Source organism: Coturnix japonica, chromosome 10 (genome assembly GCF_001577835.2).
Source record: "Coturnix japonica isolate 7356 chromosome 10, Coturnix japonica 2.1, whole genome shotgun sequence".
NCBI lineage: Eukaryota > Metazoa > Chordata > Aves > Galliformes > Phasianidae > Coturnix > Coturnix japonica.
The window spans coordinates 5,834,462-5,852,788 of NC_029525.1; the positions used below are offsets into that span (position 1 = coordinate 5,834,462).

Below are 18,327 nucleotides of genomic sequence, written 5' to 3' on the forward strand. Positions count from 1 at the left end.
AAAACTGTCAAAGTTGCAAAGTTTCACCCTCACCAGGAGGACTTTGGCACAGTTATTCAGAGACACCAGTGCTTTTTACCAACATAATGTGCGAGTCTTTAGTTAGCAGGATCAGTGAAGAGACCAAGATGTACAGTCAATTCATAACCACCTAAACCTGCACTGACCAGGACATCTCTTGTTGACTGATTTTTCACGATGCTTTTGGCATCTGTTCCTAGCCCACGATAGTGAGGTCACTCTTCAAATTAAGAGTAATTTCTTTATTCTTTTAAATCTACATATAGAACTAGCACTACCATACACCCTCCCCCTTTCCATCATGACACATTTTGGCATATATCTAGTTTTGTTCTATTACAAACCTCAAAATTGCCCCTGAAAGGGCCTCTGAATGATGTTCCATCCAATCCCGATGAAATGTAACGGATGTGAGGGTAGCCCGCCATGTCTGGTACCTATTCAAACAGCACATGTTAAGTTAAACCTATTCAGAACAGTTCCAGAATTTTACTGTTCACTTTGCAAAATTTAAGATCCTTTTGCTTTTATTGAATCACTCATTTTACTCCTCAGCTTGAGCATTTAATTTCAACCGACAGCATAACATTGCATCACTCTGAGCTCTCTGAATAAAACCAGAAACAAAACAGAAATGAGACCAGATCCTCTACTGTAAAACGATCCATACCTGCCTTATATATTTCTTGCTATCACTTGCCAGCTTGGAAAATCTCTACCTGCTTTGTATATACGCACCATAAATATCTACCTGTATTTGTAAACAGACACCCTAAAAACTATGCATGAAGTTATCAGAAATACTTGCCACAGAGACTCTAATGTAAGTTGTTGATACCACGGAAGAAACAAGGCTAACATTCCCTCCTGGAAAACAGCCGGTCTCCCTACCTTACCCTAGACAACCAAACGTTTTTAGACACTTCAAATTTATAGGCAGATAAAAGTAACACCTGAAAAAAACTATATTAATCTGATAATCTATAGTCATAGGCTTTTCTACATACACTTCATTCAAGCATCTGCTGACTTTCTTTGTATATTTAGTGATACAAAAGCAGCAAACAAAATACTGGCATCCAGCAATAACCCCTATGGACACTTCAAACACTAGTACTTTTCATAGAGAAAAGCAGAAAGGTACTTGAAATAAGAAGGAGCACCTAAACAACAAGGCTTCTTCCTTCCATTTTGTCCTCACGTGACAAATGAGTAACAGTACTGACCTCTTATCAGAAACATACCAGAGGCAATTTTTAATAGAAAGGTTAAAAAACCCAAAATGATCAGTAGAATTTCCTTAATATGTATGTATGTATAAGAACGTCCTTAAGTACATAGAGTGCACTGATATAAGGACCATAAGAAGCAGTTCAGATGGGATTTTGCAAATAAAGAACTTTACATCATGAGAGCTCCATATTCATCTGTGTACCTAAACATTCCCTGCAAATATACTGTCTGTTACACAAGTCTTACTGTTTGACAATATAAGCTGTAGACTTTCTCTTAAATGTGGGAGACTGCAGTAACACAACCAATTGTAAAAACCACACTGTAAGAAATCTCTCTCAGATTAGCAGTGATTTATGATCTATTATCCATTTCAGCACATAATCCTTCTTTGTTTTCTGTCTAGCACTTAAAAACTACTCCACTCATCCACACTACAACTCCTGCTATCTTTTTTTTGTTGTTGTTGCTTTGTTTTACTAGGCTCAAACCTGCTGGGTACCACTTGCAGGTTTAAACTATCTACTACACTGTAAATAAGCTTCCTTCACTTCGAGGAAAGAAAATCCTGAAAAAAAAAACCCAACAAATCCGTGTCTTGAGTTTGCTTTTCACTCCTTGTTTTCATGTGTACCAGGATTTGAAAACAGTTTGTTAGAAGAAAAAAGTATTTTACACACCAATACAGTATCATTATAGGCACTGCAATGTGCAAGGGGTTTCAGATCACAGTGATGCAGCACAACATGACAATCTTCTTTAACACTACAGAACTGTGTAAACAAACCATCAACTGCCTGGGGCAGGAACTGAGCCAGTCTCAAGCTACCTCTGCCATCACTCTGTTTCTGGTTCTTAGCAGAAACACTTAATAACAATAAGCAGAACTTCATACATGAGATTCAATCAGTGGGGTGAGAGATCCTGGCTGAAATACTTTGTACAAAGCCAAACATACTGTACAAAGGCCTTGGTTTCCTTAGCACATACAAAAGTTACAGCTCCAATGGCCTCAAAGGTTAAAGCTTACCAACTGCAGTGATATGTACCTACTCAGGTCTCCCAACTGGGAGCTCTGCTGCTATTCATGTTAATTTCAACATCACCAAACTGAGTAAGAATTTCCAGAGCACATACTGTAACAAACAGCTGAACTAACAGAAACACCTGGGTAGGACACAATACACTTTCACTCTAATAACTATGACTTCACTACCCATTTAACAGCTACCACCAGGCTTCAAATGCTAAAGTGAAGATTGAAACAGCTTCAGGAAGGTTAAGCACAAATGGAAGTGCACTTTATTAAGTTCATAAAGAATGAAAGACTTAAAACTAGTACCAGACTGTGCTAAGTGCTTGTATTCGTGCTTCTGCATACAGTCAAATTACAGTATGTGCTTTAGGCAGTAGGCTCTGAATCTGCAAAGTTCAGTAAAAGTTTCTGGCAAACTGTTGTTTCCTGTAGAAAAGTATCCTATGTTTCTAGTTTTGCACTTGCTATCAATATTTCCTCCCACCAACATAACATTGCCTTAACTTGAAAATACAAGGTCAAGTCTGAACTACTTACAACCCAAATATTCTGAAGCAGAAATAGCCTAAACGAAAGATAGCCTTCCTTGCTCTCCTGCTTTCAACTCCTCCCATATCTGCAGGATTCTTCTGCCTTTCAGCTCCCACCATCAGTGGAGAGATTTTCACATTCTATTGTACTGTTTATCTTGCATATTTTCAGCCTTTCTTTCAATGCCCTACATTTAGAATACAGTTATCCAGTTTGCTGCTTGGAAACATATAAAATGAAGTTGATTATTATTATTTTAATAAGCTGAAATAAAACACAGAAGTTGCAGTTTTTGTAGAGACACGGTGAAAAGAACATTTAATACATGCTGCACTGCTAGAGACCTAACACACTGTGCCCAAGGGGAACATAAAATGCATGCTCCTCAATAGCCCATATAAAAAAACTGAAGAAGATTAATTCAGGTTTATATTAGGGAAAAAAATGTAGCAGCTGTCATAGAAAGTTCCATTCTTCTTATAAGAAAAACACAGTTAATTTTGTCTCAGAAACTCAAAGGTATTTTAAATCTGTTTCACCTTAAGCCACAATAGCTACATCAAGCTCCAGCCTTGACCGTTCTGGTAACTCACAGCAAGTTCATTGGGGTTTTTTCGTGTGTGTAGAACAGTCAGGTACATCGTAAGTCTGTGACACTGTATGACTGCAGTCAGTGAGAGGTGAAAATGAAAGGGGAAAGAAACAAGGACTTCGCACTGACAGCAGTGCCTCCTATTTATTTCCATGGAAACTACAACAGACACAGAACACAATAACTATTTGATAGAGCAAACCTCTCAGTGACAAAACACTATTAGGAAAAAAAAAAGCATACTGCCTTCAAGGCAATGCGCTATTGATGGAATGAAAGTGGATTAAACTCATATGACTTTTTTCAGTTCTGCTACTGCATGAATTACTTGGAAGGACTTTCTTTAATAAAGACTAGGACATCAACAGCTGATGACACCTTCAGCAAGAACACAATTAACAAGGTTTATAAATAGTTACTCAGTACAGTTTGTACTTACAGAAGAAAGAAAGCACTCCTCCTAACCTGAGCCAGTCCTAGCAGAGCAATTCTAAGTACAGTTCAGTCTGTCCTTCCCTGCCCCAAGTTACAATGAAAAGACCCCGGTGACAGCAGCATTCTAATCTGTTGCTTTTTATTAAAAGCAATATGGCACTTTTGGTTGGTATCCAATTAGTGTTGTGGGTTGTCTTTTTTTTTTTTTTTTTTTTTTTAATAATACATGAAAAACAGTTTTTTGCTTCATAATTGGTTAACATTTTTGCTGACAAATCTCCACATATGCTTAACTGAAGAAATCTTTGGCTTTCATTATTGCTATAGAGGGGCAGAACCATCAGAAGGCATGTGTAATGCTTTGAACTCATTCTACATACAACTGCCAGTAATGCTCTAGCCTGCCTTTATGTTCTTCTAGTGTTTAATCTGAATACGTTTGAAATTAGTCAGAACCCACACTCCATCTGATCGCAGCAGAGTTCCAAACAGATCCCAAACATTCAACAAAATACTGCTCACTCATGTCTACATACCACAAAACATGTCAGTACAACTTGTACAAAACCTCAAAATAAAAGCGACTTCCAATTCCGCTTGCTCAAGATTCATTAAGGAGTTAGGAGAATTAGATATCCCTAATGAAATATATGCACAAGTTTTTGTAGAGTTGAAAAATCCTACTTCATCTGACACACAATTCAGTAAACGCAGCTATTCAGCAAAACTCACAGAAGTATTTTATCAAACATCCAGCAAATGTTTCTAAATACCATCTATCATAGCATTCTTCCATTCTGCCGCCAACAAAAATATAAACAGGGGCGTCTGATCCACTCACTTGTTTAACATTTTAGTTGTGGGCACACCTCTACGGAAGTTAGAATACAGCAAAAGCTTCTCAACACATCAACATGAGGATGAGATGAACTCTCCCATTTGTAGAAGTTTCATAGGAACGGTGGAAATCCATACAATAATTGACTTAGTCCTGACAAAAGGTGTGATTAAATAGGCATACGTTTAACTTGCTGCCTCCTAAAGCAATCGCAGTTAAGTGAACTACTAGAAGGGCCTTTTCCCACCATGAATCTAGAGCAATTGCTGTTATCTGTTACAGAACACTGCAAGAAATAAACATGAAAGGGACAGACATTTTTTTGGCTGCATGAAAAAAGAAACACTGAAAACAGAAGAACACAGAAAAACCCTAATCTGTATCAGGGACGCACAGGAGATAAACGTTACATGATAGGAATTTTACTGGCTACACTAAAATAATGAATTTTAGAAGTTCTCTAGAAGGTCTGTAGTAAGTATAAAAGCTATGCATCAATGAATTACAAACTCTACAGGTATTAGTGAATTACTTGAGGATTATCACGTTGGTTAAGCTGCATTAAGTATGCAGTGTAAAAACAGTGTACAAAAGCACAGCAAAGTACTGGTTATAAATATACCTAGATGTCAGTTCTGGCCTCTAACAGAAGTTCTGGATAGACAAGTCTTGCAAGTTGATTTTAAATTAAAAGTTTAGCATCTGTCTATAGATGAGCCCACAATTTTGATTAGGTAATCTAGTTTAGAGAAGGTGAAATAACACAGGTTAGCCACACAGAATACCACATGGAAAAACTAAACATACTGAGTTTTTCTGAGGACGTTTTTGTCCTCATGAATTTTCATTAAAGAATTCTGAGAGTATTTTACATAAACCTGCATTATATTCTTTCAAAACTAATATTCTGTCAAAGCCACACAATTGGTATGTGGGTCTAGCTTGCCCTAACTATTAATTTTGCTTGTAATCCGTCATGCAACAAAACTGTACTACTTTATCATATGGAATAAGGTTGATGAACACAATTATTATTCAAAACCAACCAAATCTCTAGACAGAATTCGAGATGCATATACGAACCTTCAAACGAAATAAAGCACCAGTGCCAACTCTTATGCACTGGGTGGAAAGCTGGTACCTTTAACAACATAAAACTCATTAAAAGAACACAAAAAAATTTTAAAAAATCAGATGCAGAGGGTCAATGCAGTGTAATGCATGGGACAATTTAGTTCAAATGTTTCATTTTACAAGAGCTGAAGTTAGAAGTGTTAGTGTCCTGAACTATTTTCACTTATTAGACATGATCCTGTTCTTCTAGCTCCATATTTAGGAACAATGCAAAAACTTCAGATTGTTTTCTTCTTCAGTTGAGCCACTAACATCTGTTTACACACATCTAAATAAATACAGTAACTCTTAAAATAATTCTCCTGACAAAATAATTATGATGACCAATGATCATGATTTTTCACATGCCGTCTCCTTACCATTAGAGGAAGAGCCCCTATTTGCAAGTGATGAAGTCGAGGAGGTGCATGGTAGTGGGCCAGATGAGGATGCAAGGGTCCTGGAGGATAAGTAGCTGCAGTCACACCAGCTTCAATTCCCAGTTCCCTATCACGTGAACAAAAGTGGCATTACAGTAGATGTACATCTTGCCTCCAAAACAATTCCCTCACTTTGGACAGCATTGAACTATAACACTGCTACAGTAGCTGTGATAAGTAACGTTTTTTTTTCTTAAACATATTTAAATTTCCTAAAAATATTCTTAATCCTACCACTAACTAAAATCAGGTTTAAAATCAGATATGAAGACTCAATATGATAAATTAATAGAGACAAAAATTTATGGTGCTGAGCAGTATCAGTGTGGAGTCTTCTTTGCAGTTCATTTGCTGTGACAACAGAAGTCATCACTCATGCACTTCTTTAATGATGCAAAAGTACTTTTTTCCAGATAATATATAGCAGAACTTAAATCTAATTTTCATACTGAGCATGATACAATTTTAAGCTTGGATAAAGGTGAAAGGGAATAGATTAGTTTGTGACTCGAATCCAAATCCTATTTTGCAGTGAACAGATACATAATAATTGTATTCAGCAACGTTTTACTTATTTATTTTAAAATCAATTACTGAAATTAACTGTCTGCCACCAGTGACACTCAATTCCATTTAAAAAGCAATGTATATAAAGCCTAGAAACATTTAACATATTGAGTTCTGTAAGCAACATTTCAAAGCCATATCAAAGTCTAATGAATTTTAAATTACAGGTGCATACAGCACTTTCTAAAGTCAGAGCCAGCATTTAACAGCAGGTCTGTTGTCTTATGTCCCCAGAAACTGAAATTGTATCTGATTACTAACCAGGCAGATCTCTCTGGAGCTTGTCGAGGATGGGAAGACATTGTCTGAGGCACATGAATGTGATGTCCATGACCGTAATTTGGATGCATTCTGTGAGGATGTGGAGGAGGTCGTTCATGAGCACGTCTAAACAACATAAAACAAGAACAGTTAATTTAACATATCAGTTAGTGGTGAGTCAGTAAGATTTTAATCAATGTTACAGCCTGAATTACTGGAATAAACTGAAGCTAAATAAAATACACAGAACATTCCTCAAACTGTTTTAATTTTAATTTCTTTCTAAAGACAGAAGCTGACTTAAAACTCAAATGTGAAATTGGCCATGTTTCATATAAGGCAATACACTGGGATGTACCACCAATACACTGGGTGCACCACGTCACTGTGATCTGGTCTTCACCTGGTATACATGATTACTAAAGACAGGCACAGCATTTAATCCTAATTTCAAACAGCAGGATAGGAATGTAATCCAAGCGTACATGCACATGGTGGCCATGCCAAGACTAAGAATCACTTGTGGCAATGCTACAGAACTGCATCTTAGTCTGTTTCTAACAAAACTGTAACAGCAAAAAAATATTAGGGGAAAAAAATAGATACACTAATCAGAGGGCATCTCCCTTGAAACGCATTCTTATCATAGCTCAAGAAATAAGAGCTGTCTTCATAACAGCCAAGAGACCTGAATTCTATTAAGAGCAATGGACCGCATTCTGATTCAGTCCCACCTTAAACTACTGGACAGAGTAAATTAAACATTTGGTACATCTACAGAGCTAGAAAAGTAAAAAAAAAAAAAAAGTTATTTTACGGCATACTATTCTAACCACCATAAACTGACACTTCCATGGAGAAATCTATCAAATTTGAATAAATTATGTTAGAAGTATTAGTTTCCTGCAAATGGGACACACAAATGAGAGAACAGAACTATAGGCAAAACCTATTTCTAGTCTCATCTCCCTTTATTTATTAAACATCTAAGTATGGGGAAAATTTGGAACAACATATTTTACCAAAGATGTTAAATAGAAATGCTGTCTGGCATTCACAGCCAATGCACCTTCATAAGCTGCTATCCATTCATTCTGCTGTTCTACCCAAAATTTGAGACCTAACAATGAAGACTCTAACTGCTCCCTACTTGCAAACCATTATCATTACAAGGTAAACTAAGTACAAGGCGATCTCGTAAGCTATTTCTAGAAATGAACTATGAAACACCGACTGAGAAAGCAAGGTAATATTTGACTTTCTCTAGAAAAATAAAAACACATCTATTATGCCACTGTCTGAGTTATTGCCAACAGGTTTTTGTTTTGTAATGATATGGAAACTACCTCAAAAGATGCAGTTAGAAACTTTTTTTTGCAGCATTAATTTCTAAACGAACACTGATAACTAATGTGGAACTATTACTGTTAGAAGAAACAACTAGAGAGCTCATTCTTGAAATCCTAGCTATCTAAAAACGTTACCTTTAAGATTAAAATAACTTCAGTTACAGTGTGATTGAATTACCAGCCAGTACTGACCCAACTGCTGTTGATAGATCAGAGATTTAGTTTGTAAACAGTAATATCTCCTAAACAGTATCACTACAAATCAACACCGGTCACATTTTTATAAGCATTATTCAGTCTCTTTCTTTTCTTCTAAAGATGTGAAGGTGCAGTAAAGGTATATGTAGGTATTTAAAATTAAATCTTTATTAAACATGGTAAACTATCACTTATAAGTTAATTTTATTTTAAAGCATTAGTTAAATGTAAAAAGGATTTTAAAAGTATCAAAATGGCAAAAGAGAATTCCAAGGAATATACTTGCAAGGAGCTTATGATGTACTTCCTAGGCTGTTCAGCTATAAAAAGGAATTCCAGCTAGCTATCTGGAGGATAACTAATGGACAAGAGAAACATAAGCTTTGCTTCTCTTCTGTGTCGCATTCATTGGGCTTCTTTCCTCACCTGTAGACGTTACTGAGAGAAGTAATGGAACAAGTTCAGTCTTAATGCTCACTCAACCACAATGGTACTTAAAGGCTCTTCTTACCATGGTTTAACACTAACAGTTCCTAGCCATGCAATTACAATTTGAGATTCACATGCAGTATTTTACAAACCTGAGAGAAACGAATTATATGTTTAGTTATTGTTCTGAGTACATTTGTGACATACGTTGGGTGTTGCATCATTCTTCTTCTCTGGACCTCCATCCTCTGGATCACTTCATGAGCATGAAGCCTCTGTGCTGGAGGAGCTGTTGCAGGGATGTGATGGGATATAGCCTGGTGCGCTGCTGGAAGATGCTGGGGAATCGGAGCAGCTGCATTGGCTAAAGGATGAGTTGGTGGTGGAGGTGGAACAGGATGAGAAGATGCATGAGAGGAGATTGAAGGATGGAAGGGATGCACTGGATGAGGGATAACATAATCTACTTGAGGTGGAGGTTGTGGCTGAGGAGGAGGATTTCCATGAGAATGGGGACATGCAGAAGCTTGATGGTGAAGAGGTCTGGTCAAAGAAGCATCTGCAATGAAAAAATCAGCAACTTTTAATCCTGTCAAAAGCAGCTTCTGGGCTGAATTTGTAAAACAGTATCTTCACACAAGTGCTTCAACATTATTACGCCAACATAAACAACAGCAGCATGGGAATATGCAATTTCAGTGATATTTCCTATAAAATCCACACTTTCAAATACTACTACTTTACTTGTTAATGTTGGCCAAAAAAAAAAAAAATCTACCTGTGATAAATGCTTAAAAGGTCGTGCATGGTAAGAAATTTTACTTTAAATATTCTGCTTTTTCCCCTCAACCCAATATTCTGTAAACACAATAAAACAAAAGATATCAGATAAGAGTTGATTGAGTCTGCTCAAGCACAACTCTGACAACCGGAGAAGTAAACAAAAAAACATTACTAAAATACAAATTATTATTTTCATAGGAAATACATTTTTTGAAGTCTGAACATTAACAAGACCTGCCACTCAAAAACTTACTTCCACAAGAAAATATTTAAACTTTCCATAGATTCTGTTTAATTCCTCAACATAAGATTAACTCAGTTTTAAGATCAAAGCAAGAAGGTAATAAAACTTTTATTATGCTGTCAGGGAAGGTTATTTTTCCTCTTCCCCCCATAAAGCCAGTACTTACAAGGAGAATGCATATAATGGCGACAGGAAGAAAGCGATGCCTGAGGAGGAGGTTGGGGCTGTGGCTGTGCAACCATACTTGATCCATATCCATCTATTGTTAGTGATTGGCTTGGGCCAGCACCAGTCTGATGCCCATAAATTGCAGTTCGAGATGAAGAGCCAGGACAGCAGGGGTCAAAAGCAGATGTTCCATGAAAAGCACCACTTCCATGACTTCTTATACCACTGCTGCTTAAGTCTACTGGCAATGCCTGCTGCATAAACAAATTATCTTTTTTTTTTTCAAGCAATTCTTCAGCCACTGAAAACAAAATTATCCTCAAATATAACTTGCTAAAAATAGGAGTAAATATGATCTCAAGCAATTGGAATCCAGCTTTTTAAGTCTGAAGACTTGATTCCGGAACATTCTTTAGATATGGTTAGCATTTCTTATTTCTAAATTATTGAACTTGAAAACCAGACTGAACCAAAAAATACTATGATAGATGAATTGACACATATGTGAGAGCTACTGTGCATTAAAATATTTCCAGGCAAACAACAAGCTTTAGCATTTTTAGTTGTGCCTAATGCAGCAAGATAGAACAGACTGATAGTTCCACATGTTGTAAATTATATTTCCACAGTATTGTTCTTAGGATTTGCAACCATTCTGTTTTAGAGCTGTGATTTTAGTTAAAATCTTAAAAATAAAATGATTTTGGAAGAGAATTTTTTCCTTTCATGAACAGAATATTAAGGGAAGAAACATTCAGTTCTAAAGTAGCACAGCTTCTTACAGAACTACTACAATCTGTACAGTATAATGCAAAGTATTTATGGTTGCTCTGCTTAAATAGTAAAATAAAATAATATCATCTTACAGTCATCAGGAGAACATCAGTTGTCAATGATCACTTATTGGGTTATGGCTTGTTGTTACATTTCCTTTTGTGCCCATACAGTATAACTCAATTTTTCCTTTTAGTTCCCTCCTAAAATATCTACTATAGAACATGAAAATAACCCACAATTCAGCATCCTTTTAAATTATATTTAAATAATTAAATAATAACTTGGATTTACAGAGAAAGAGTCATAAAAATGAAACATGCCTGGTCATGGTAACTGGTGCCAGAACTGCTGCTCGCTCCACAAGGTGCAGGCACTGGAGGAGGCCGTTCAACAGGGCAGCTGGAGTCACTGAATGAAGGAGACAAGGGAACTGCTGGGTGAGGGTTGTGGTGGTGATGGTGGTGGTGTTGAAAGTGGTGGCCGTGCTGCTGAAAGCAGCTTGTATGTGGATGCCCCAACGCATGATGATTCTGTGAAGATCCTCCACATGGAGAATGCTGAGGGCAGCACGACGGTAACCTTGGCATGGCTGGAGGGCTGGTTTCCAGTGTTGTATTAGATGCAGTTCTTCTTGTATCATCTTGAAATTAAAGCCAAGATTGAAGAAGTTAGTAAAGCTCATCAGCAAAAAACAATGTCTGAAAAATCTTTGGTATTAAATAATTAACTAATTGGAAAATAGATCTAGATTAAAACAAAACAAACTGGAATAAAGAGGAAAAAAAAGAAGATTGTACTATGCTTGCCAAATGAACCAAAAATGAATATTTCAGGTGGACATATTCATGGGAATGACTAGAGGAAGTAAAATGGCACTTATCTTATTATTCCAATAATTTAAGATGCATTACTGGTGGGGAAAGGAGGAAAGATCATGTCTGTGGCTAGTGTGAACGGATCTATTTTGATCCAGTATTATCAAATTCCTGTATAAATATGATCAGCTAAGATTTTTTTGTACATCATCTGACTTGGAGGGAAGAGTAGTCATGTCTCAGTAATGTTTTTAGTGCCACCCGTACAATCAACTCTTTTATATGTCATTTTCTATACAGATTTATACAGACATGCTTTCATCTATGGGTTCAAGGATTCTAAATGCATCCTTTGCTTCCTCGCAATGCACATTTTAAAAAGCTCCACAACACACTGTAATGGAAGATTCCATTCCCAGTGAATTATATTCTGTCTCCTCAGAAACAGGACTGTTGTTCAGATATAACTGAGCCATCTCAATGAGATGCAGAATGCTCCTGAATCCCTTATCTATCTTTGTCAAGAAAGGGAGCCAGGAGACCTGCATAGTTAACAGGGAACTGCTTGGAAAACTCAAGTGGAAGAGGAGAGTCTACAGATCATGGAAGGAGGGGCTGGTCTCTTGGGAAGACTAGTATACTGCTGTCAGAGGATGTAAGGAGTCAACTAGGAAAGGTAAAGCCTCCTTCGAATTAAACCTTGCAAGAGGGGTCAAGGATAACAGAAAGAGGTTCTTTTAAATACCTTGCAGATAAAACTAACACTAGAGGCAATATAGACCCACTGATGAATGAAGTGGGTGCCCTGGTGACAGAAAATACAGAGAAGGCAAGTTACTAAATGCCTTCTTTGTCTCTGTCTGTACTACTGGAGCCCCGTACCCCTGAGGCCACATAGGAAGTCAGGATCAAGGAAGAATTTGCCTCAGTTAATGAGGACTGAGGTTAAGGATCAATTAAGCAATCCAAACATCCATAAATCCATGAGTCCTGATGGGATGCACCTGCGAGTGCTGAGGTGGAATTCATTGCTAGGCCACTCTCTGTTGTCTTTGTTAAGTTGTAAGGACAAGAAGAAAGCAAATGTCACTCCAGTCTTCAGAAAGGGCAAGAAGGAGGACCCAGGTAACTATAGACCAGTCAGCCTCACCTCCATCCCTGGAAAGGTGATGGAACAACTTATCCTTGGCACTGTCTCTAGGCATATCAAGGATAAGAGGAGTCATTAGGGGCAGTCAACATGGCTTCACCAAGGGGAAGTCATGCTTAACCAACCTGATAGCCTTTTATGAAGACATAACCAGGTGGATAGATGATGGTAAAGCAGTGGATGTGGTCTATCTTGATTTTAGTAAAGCATTTGACACTGTCTCCCACAGCATCCTTGCAGATAAACTGAGGAAGTGTGGTCTGGACAATCAGATAGAGAGGTGGATTGTGAACTGGCTGAAGGAAAGAAGCCAGAGTTGTGGTCAATGGGACAGAGTCTAGTTGGAGGCCTGTATCTAGTGGAGTCCCTCTAGGGTTGGTACTGGGACCAGTACTATTCAATATATTCATCAATGACTTGGATGAGGGAATAGAGTGCACTGTCAGCAAGTTTGCTGATGACACAAAACTGGGAGGAGTGGCTGACATGCCAGAAGGCTGTGCTGCCATCCAGCAAGACCTAGACAGTCTGGAGAGTTGGACAGGGGGACATTTAATGAAATTTAACAAGGCAAGCATAGAGTCTTGTATCTGGGAAAGAAAAATTCCAAATACCAGTATAGGTTGGGGAATGACCTGTCGGAGGAGCAGGGTAAAGGAAAGTGACCTGGGGGGTCCTGGTGGAGAGCAGGATGACCACAAGCCAGCACTGCACCCCTGTGGCCAAGAAGGCCAATAGCATCCTGTGGTGCATTAGAAGGGCTGCAGTCAGTAGGTCTAGAAGGTTCTCCTCTCCCTCTACACTGCCTTGGTTAGACCACATCTGGAATACTGTGTCCCATTCTAGGTCCCTCAGTTCAAGAAGAAGGAACTGCTTGAGAGAGTCCAGAACCCACAAAGAGGATTAAGGGAGTAGCTTGGAGGAGACTGAGGGGTGACCTCATTAATGTTTATAAATATGTAAAGGATGTGTGTCAGGAGGATGGAGCCAGGCTCTTCTCAGTGACATCCAATGACAGGACAAGGGGGCAATGTGTGCAGACTGGAATACAAAAGGTTCCACATAAATGTGAGAAAAAATATCTTCATGGTGAGATTAATGTCACACTGGAATGGGGTGCCCAGACAGGTTGTGGGGTCTCCTTCTCTGAAGACATTCAAAACCTGCCTGGACGCATTCCTGGACCCAATCTAGGTGTTCCTGCTCCAGCAGAAGGACAGGACTAGGTGATCTTTCAAGGTACCTTCTAACTGCTGACATCCTGTGTTTCTATGAAATCAGTCATCTTTTCCAGATTCTTTTCCTCTCCGCTTTTCACAGTCACTCTTAACTTTTCACCGCTATCTGTTTAACCTCCTCTACTGCCCTTGTACCTGGCAGGTAATAAACCAGTTTAGAAAGCTCTCTTATTCTGTACCTCCAGCTGAAGTACCAGCAGTGCTGCTATTGGGAAGACTAGAAGTTGTCTCTGGTGCTGCAGAGGGCTGGCTAGTGGAGACGTTTGGAGCTGCATCAGAGGCCTGCTCTGAGGTAGACGTACTAGAACTGTTACTGGAAGCAGAACTCACGACCTGCGGCTCCACTCTAGCTGACGTGGTTGGCACAACTGTTGGCTCTGGCAGGAAAAAGAAAAGTTTTCAAGTTCTGTAAACTTTCAAAGTTGTTAAGATTTTTTTAAATTGATATCTGTAGGTTTAAAATTCATACAATACATGCTAGTCTTGCCAGGTGCTGAGAAAGTCAGAATATAAAAATGAGTATAAAATCGAAAAGTTAATTGTTTAACTTGTGTGTGCACATATGCTCACATATTTCCTGAAGTCTTTCATAAATAACAGGCAAACTACTCTATGATTACGTTATTCTATGACTCCTTACCACCTTCCAATGCCTACAAAGCACAGGAAAGCTTTTGGATAACTAAGCAAGGTTGTAAAACATCTAAACTAACTGAACTGCCTTATAAGCTTCAGCCATTCTTGACACACTGTATTACAGGCACCAGCAAGATAAACTTTTTTTCTAGTCTCAATACACATTAAGCAGTCAATACATTTTACAGGATGAGGGAAAATACACTACTTGATAAATGCTGCTCTCGACCACACGTCTGTGCACAGGCTACATTTTTTTTAAAAGATATTTTGAGGCGCAATTCAAATTCAGTTTCAAAAAATCTGCTTTTGACTATATTTGAAATTTCTTATTACTGACAGAGTAATGACATGCCTAAGAATAGAAGACGTAGTAAGATGATCACTTTTTTTCTAGTAAAAATACGTGTTGCAAGACACTGGCTTCTGACACACTCAGAGAGGGAACTGTCACAAATGAAAGTTCCTTTTAAAAGTTAATACATACTCCCTTCTAAACAACCACCACCACCACATCAGATTCAGACTTCTTCCACAGCTTTTGATAATGCCTGGAAATTGCTCTGACAATTATCATCATCACTAAGCTTGAATGCCAAACTTAGTGGATTTTAATGGTAGGAAACCACAGAACATTACAATTTCAGAAGCATAGAGCGTGCTTTACTAGCTCAGTTCTTTATGGACTACTATTACACAAAGTTTTTCCGCTAAATGGTACAACAGGGTTAATAGAATTCTATCCTATTCCATTTGTCATGGTTTTATAACTTTTGGTTACCGATATCCTGCATCATATCATCATGTAGCACACTGGGAGTTAAAGTGTTAATGCTCCACTGATCATCTCGCTCCTAAAAAAGGAAGAGACTTCAGAGACCAATGTGACTTACCATCTTCATCCACCGTAAGGTCCACTACCTCTGCAGCGTTCTGTCTCAGTGGCTGTATGACTGTGGAAATCCTGCTGCGGTTCCGCTGTTCTTGAGGCCGTGCAGCATGAGTACTAGAGCTTTGTCCCCACTGGGATCTTGAATGTCCAAGAGTTGAACGAGACCTTAAAAACACATCGCCTTAAGTACTGACTCAAACCTTACATTTACTATTTTTTCTCCTCAATGTTTCAGAAGCTATTTCATTTTTTCCCCCTTTTTTAATAACAAAAAAGCATTTTGGTTATGCTGAAATACAAGTCTAGTGAATGTGGCATGGCAGGGTATTTAGAAGCACTATTTTAGACTTTACCAGATAACTTAATGGAAAGTGTCTAACATGTAATCCTATGAACTAAGTACTGGTATTTTATTAACAAAAAAAACAACAAACTGTGAAACCCTACAGCATCAGTCATGCAGTAGCTATACCTAATGTTACTACTTTGTTAGAGAAATATAAGACACTCTGAATTCTACACTACCCCTATGCAGTCTGAAACAGCAGATCTATGAATGGTGATAGAAGAGCAAAGATGATAAAATCCTGTAAGAATTAAGTCCTTCTGAGTATTAATTTGTGGCAGTGTTTTCAGAGGATCATTTCTGAACTTTTAAGGTCCAGAGATTGCTTTGGACATTTATCTTGTGAATATTACTTCCCTTGTCCCCTCTAAGAATAAACACAGCTTTGTGTAACATTTAACAAAGCTCAAGTGAAATGCAGCCTGAGAAAAGGAAATCCTACGCCTGTACCATTCCTAAGGAAATGGGTGATTTTTTTTTTCCTGCAGACATTCTACTTAATTTAGTCATACCAATCCGAATGCTCAAATCAATGATGCTTTGAAGTTTAAGCTAAGAGATTACTATCTTTAATTAGGAAAGTGATATTTCACTGCAGGATATTTACCACCGACTCTCCTATACACACCAAATAGCTCCATTTTCCAATTTGGAAAAACAACATACTCAAACTTCAGTAACTCAGCAGTGAAGAAAAGGGAATGACTAAAACAAAAACAAACAAAACCCACTGCACAAATCACCATGGAGTTCAGTCAACACTTCTATTCTGCCTGTATTCCTTTCACTTCTCTAGCAAGCCATTTTCTCAAGCAAGGCATTTTCCAGTAGTACAAGAACTATGCTTGCTACAGTCTCAACTGGCTTACGTTTCAATTGCATGCAAGCACATTTTCTCAAGGTTTGCATTCAGAGGAACATTCTGACATTCCAGAATGAAATTTGCCTCCCAGGGGCCTTTAAGTACTTTATAATTTACTCCAGAAATGACATACACTTTTCCAAATCTAATCTTTTACATTAGTTTGCATTCTGTAAGTTCTTCTGTTAAAAGCATACACACTGCTACTCAACTTATTGGTTGAAAAAGTTTTAGTTCTAGATTATTCAATGCAAATAACAGGCACGTATAAAGCTAAGCCTTAGTTTTCACAGAAAAGAGCCGGTAGCACTACAGAGCATCAGAAGAGGATGATTTTCATCCAAGAATGTACTTTTACCTTCTCTAAAATACAGAAAATTTTCTCACCTATAAAGGAAAAAAAAAAAAAAAAAGGAAAAAAAAAAAAAAAAAAAAAAAAAAAAAAAAAAAAAAAAAGAAAAAGGCGAAAAAAAAGGGGAAAAAAGGTGAAAAAGGAAAAAAATGAAAGAGAGAAAGAGAAAAAAAAAGAAATAGAAATAGAAAAATGAAAAAAAAAAGGAAAAAAAAAAAGAGAGAACAAGGGAAACCATTTATTTTGCTCTGCATATTATTGTGAGTTTTTTAAATAGTAACCATAATGTTCAGTTTGCTTACTGCATTTACAATTTTATACTGAACTACTATTACGGCTTCCAACAGCTGCCTTTGGTCTTTACATTGTGGTTTGGCAAAACAGATATGCTTGAACCACAAAAAAAATCTGCATAAGAACTCCTTTACGTTCATAGCATAAAAGAAACATTTCCAGACATTCTGGGACCAAGATTTGAACTGAAGACTCTTCTTTACTATAGAAAACCTCCCTGATTTTCTTCTGTTACTGTACTTTTTTTTTTTTTTTTTAATCACATAGAATCACAACATTCTTCGACACAAAACAATTACTTTAATCTTCTCAAGAAGCCTTCAGCTGAACATTTTTACAGTGAAGTCCAGAAGCCTGAGGTAAAGAGTTTCTTAACAGGCTCAAACTTTATCTGACCATTCCATTATGATCTTTAAATAGTAACAATAACAGTTCCTTTGAGAAGTCTTCATGTTACAAGGTCTACCAATCTGAGCAGACTAAAATTTAAATTCACCATTGGTTTGGCATCCTCCTTGTTGAAATTGACACCAACACATCAATAAAACTGAGAGAAGGGATGCTGCTCTTGTTTTGGTGGTACTGTTACAAAAGGCAAGGGAAGAAAGAAGTAATTTTCCAAGGTTTCTTATAGCTCTCAAAGAAAAATAACTTATTAATGGTGGAAAGGAAAAAGCTGAGTTTCCAGATATGTTTTATACATCTGTGATAAGGTTCGAACTGATGT

The 18,327-nt window shown here is 37.6% G+C and overlaps 1 protein-coding gene across 4 annotated transcripts in view; it reads right to left on the minus strand.

Moving 5' to 3' along the window:
- Positions 1–18,327, minus strand: part of RNF111 (ring finger protein 111) — a 47,088-nt gene that overhangs the window by 6,189 nt on the left and 22,572 nt on the right. For all 4 annotated transcript variants that reach the window (XM_015872397.2, XM_015872401.2, XM_015872398.2 and 1 more), the window contains exons 4-11: positions 15,748–15,911; positions 14,398–14,595; positions 11,336–11,655; positions 10,237–10,492; positions 9,251–9,602; positions 7,068–7,193; positions 6,180–6,306; positions 366–458 (exon numbers count right to left, since the gene is read on the minus strand). In XM_015872397.2, coding sequence (XP_015727883.1) covers positions 366–458; positions 6,180–6,306; positions 7,068–7,193; positions 9,251–9,602; positions 10,237–10,492; positions 11,336–11,655; positions 14,398–14,595; positions 15,748–15,911 — 1,636 coding nt within the window. The remainder of the gene's footprint in view (positions 1–365; positions 459–6,179; positions 6,307–7,067; positions 7,194–9,250; positions 9,603–10,236; positions 10,493–11,335; positions 11,656–14,397; positions 14,596–15,747; positions 15,912–18,327) is intronic.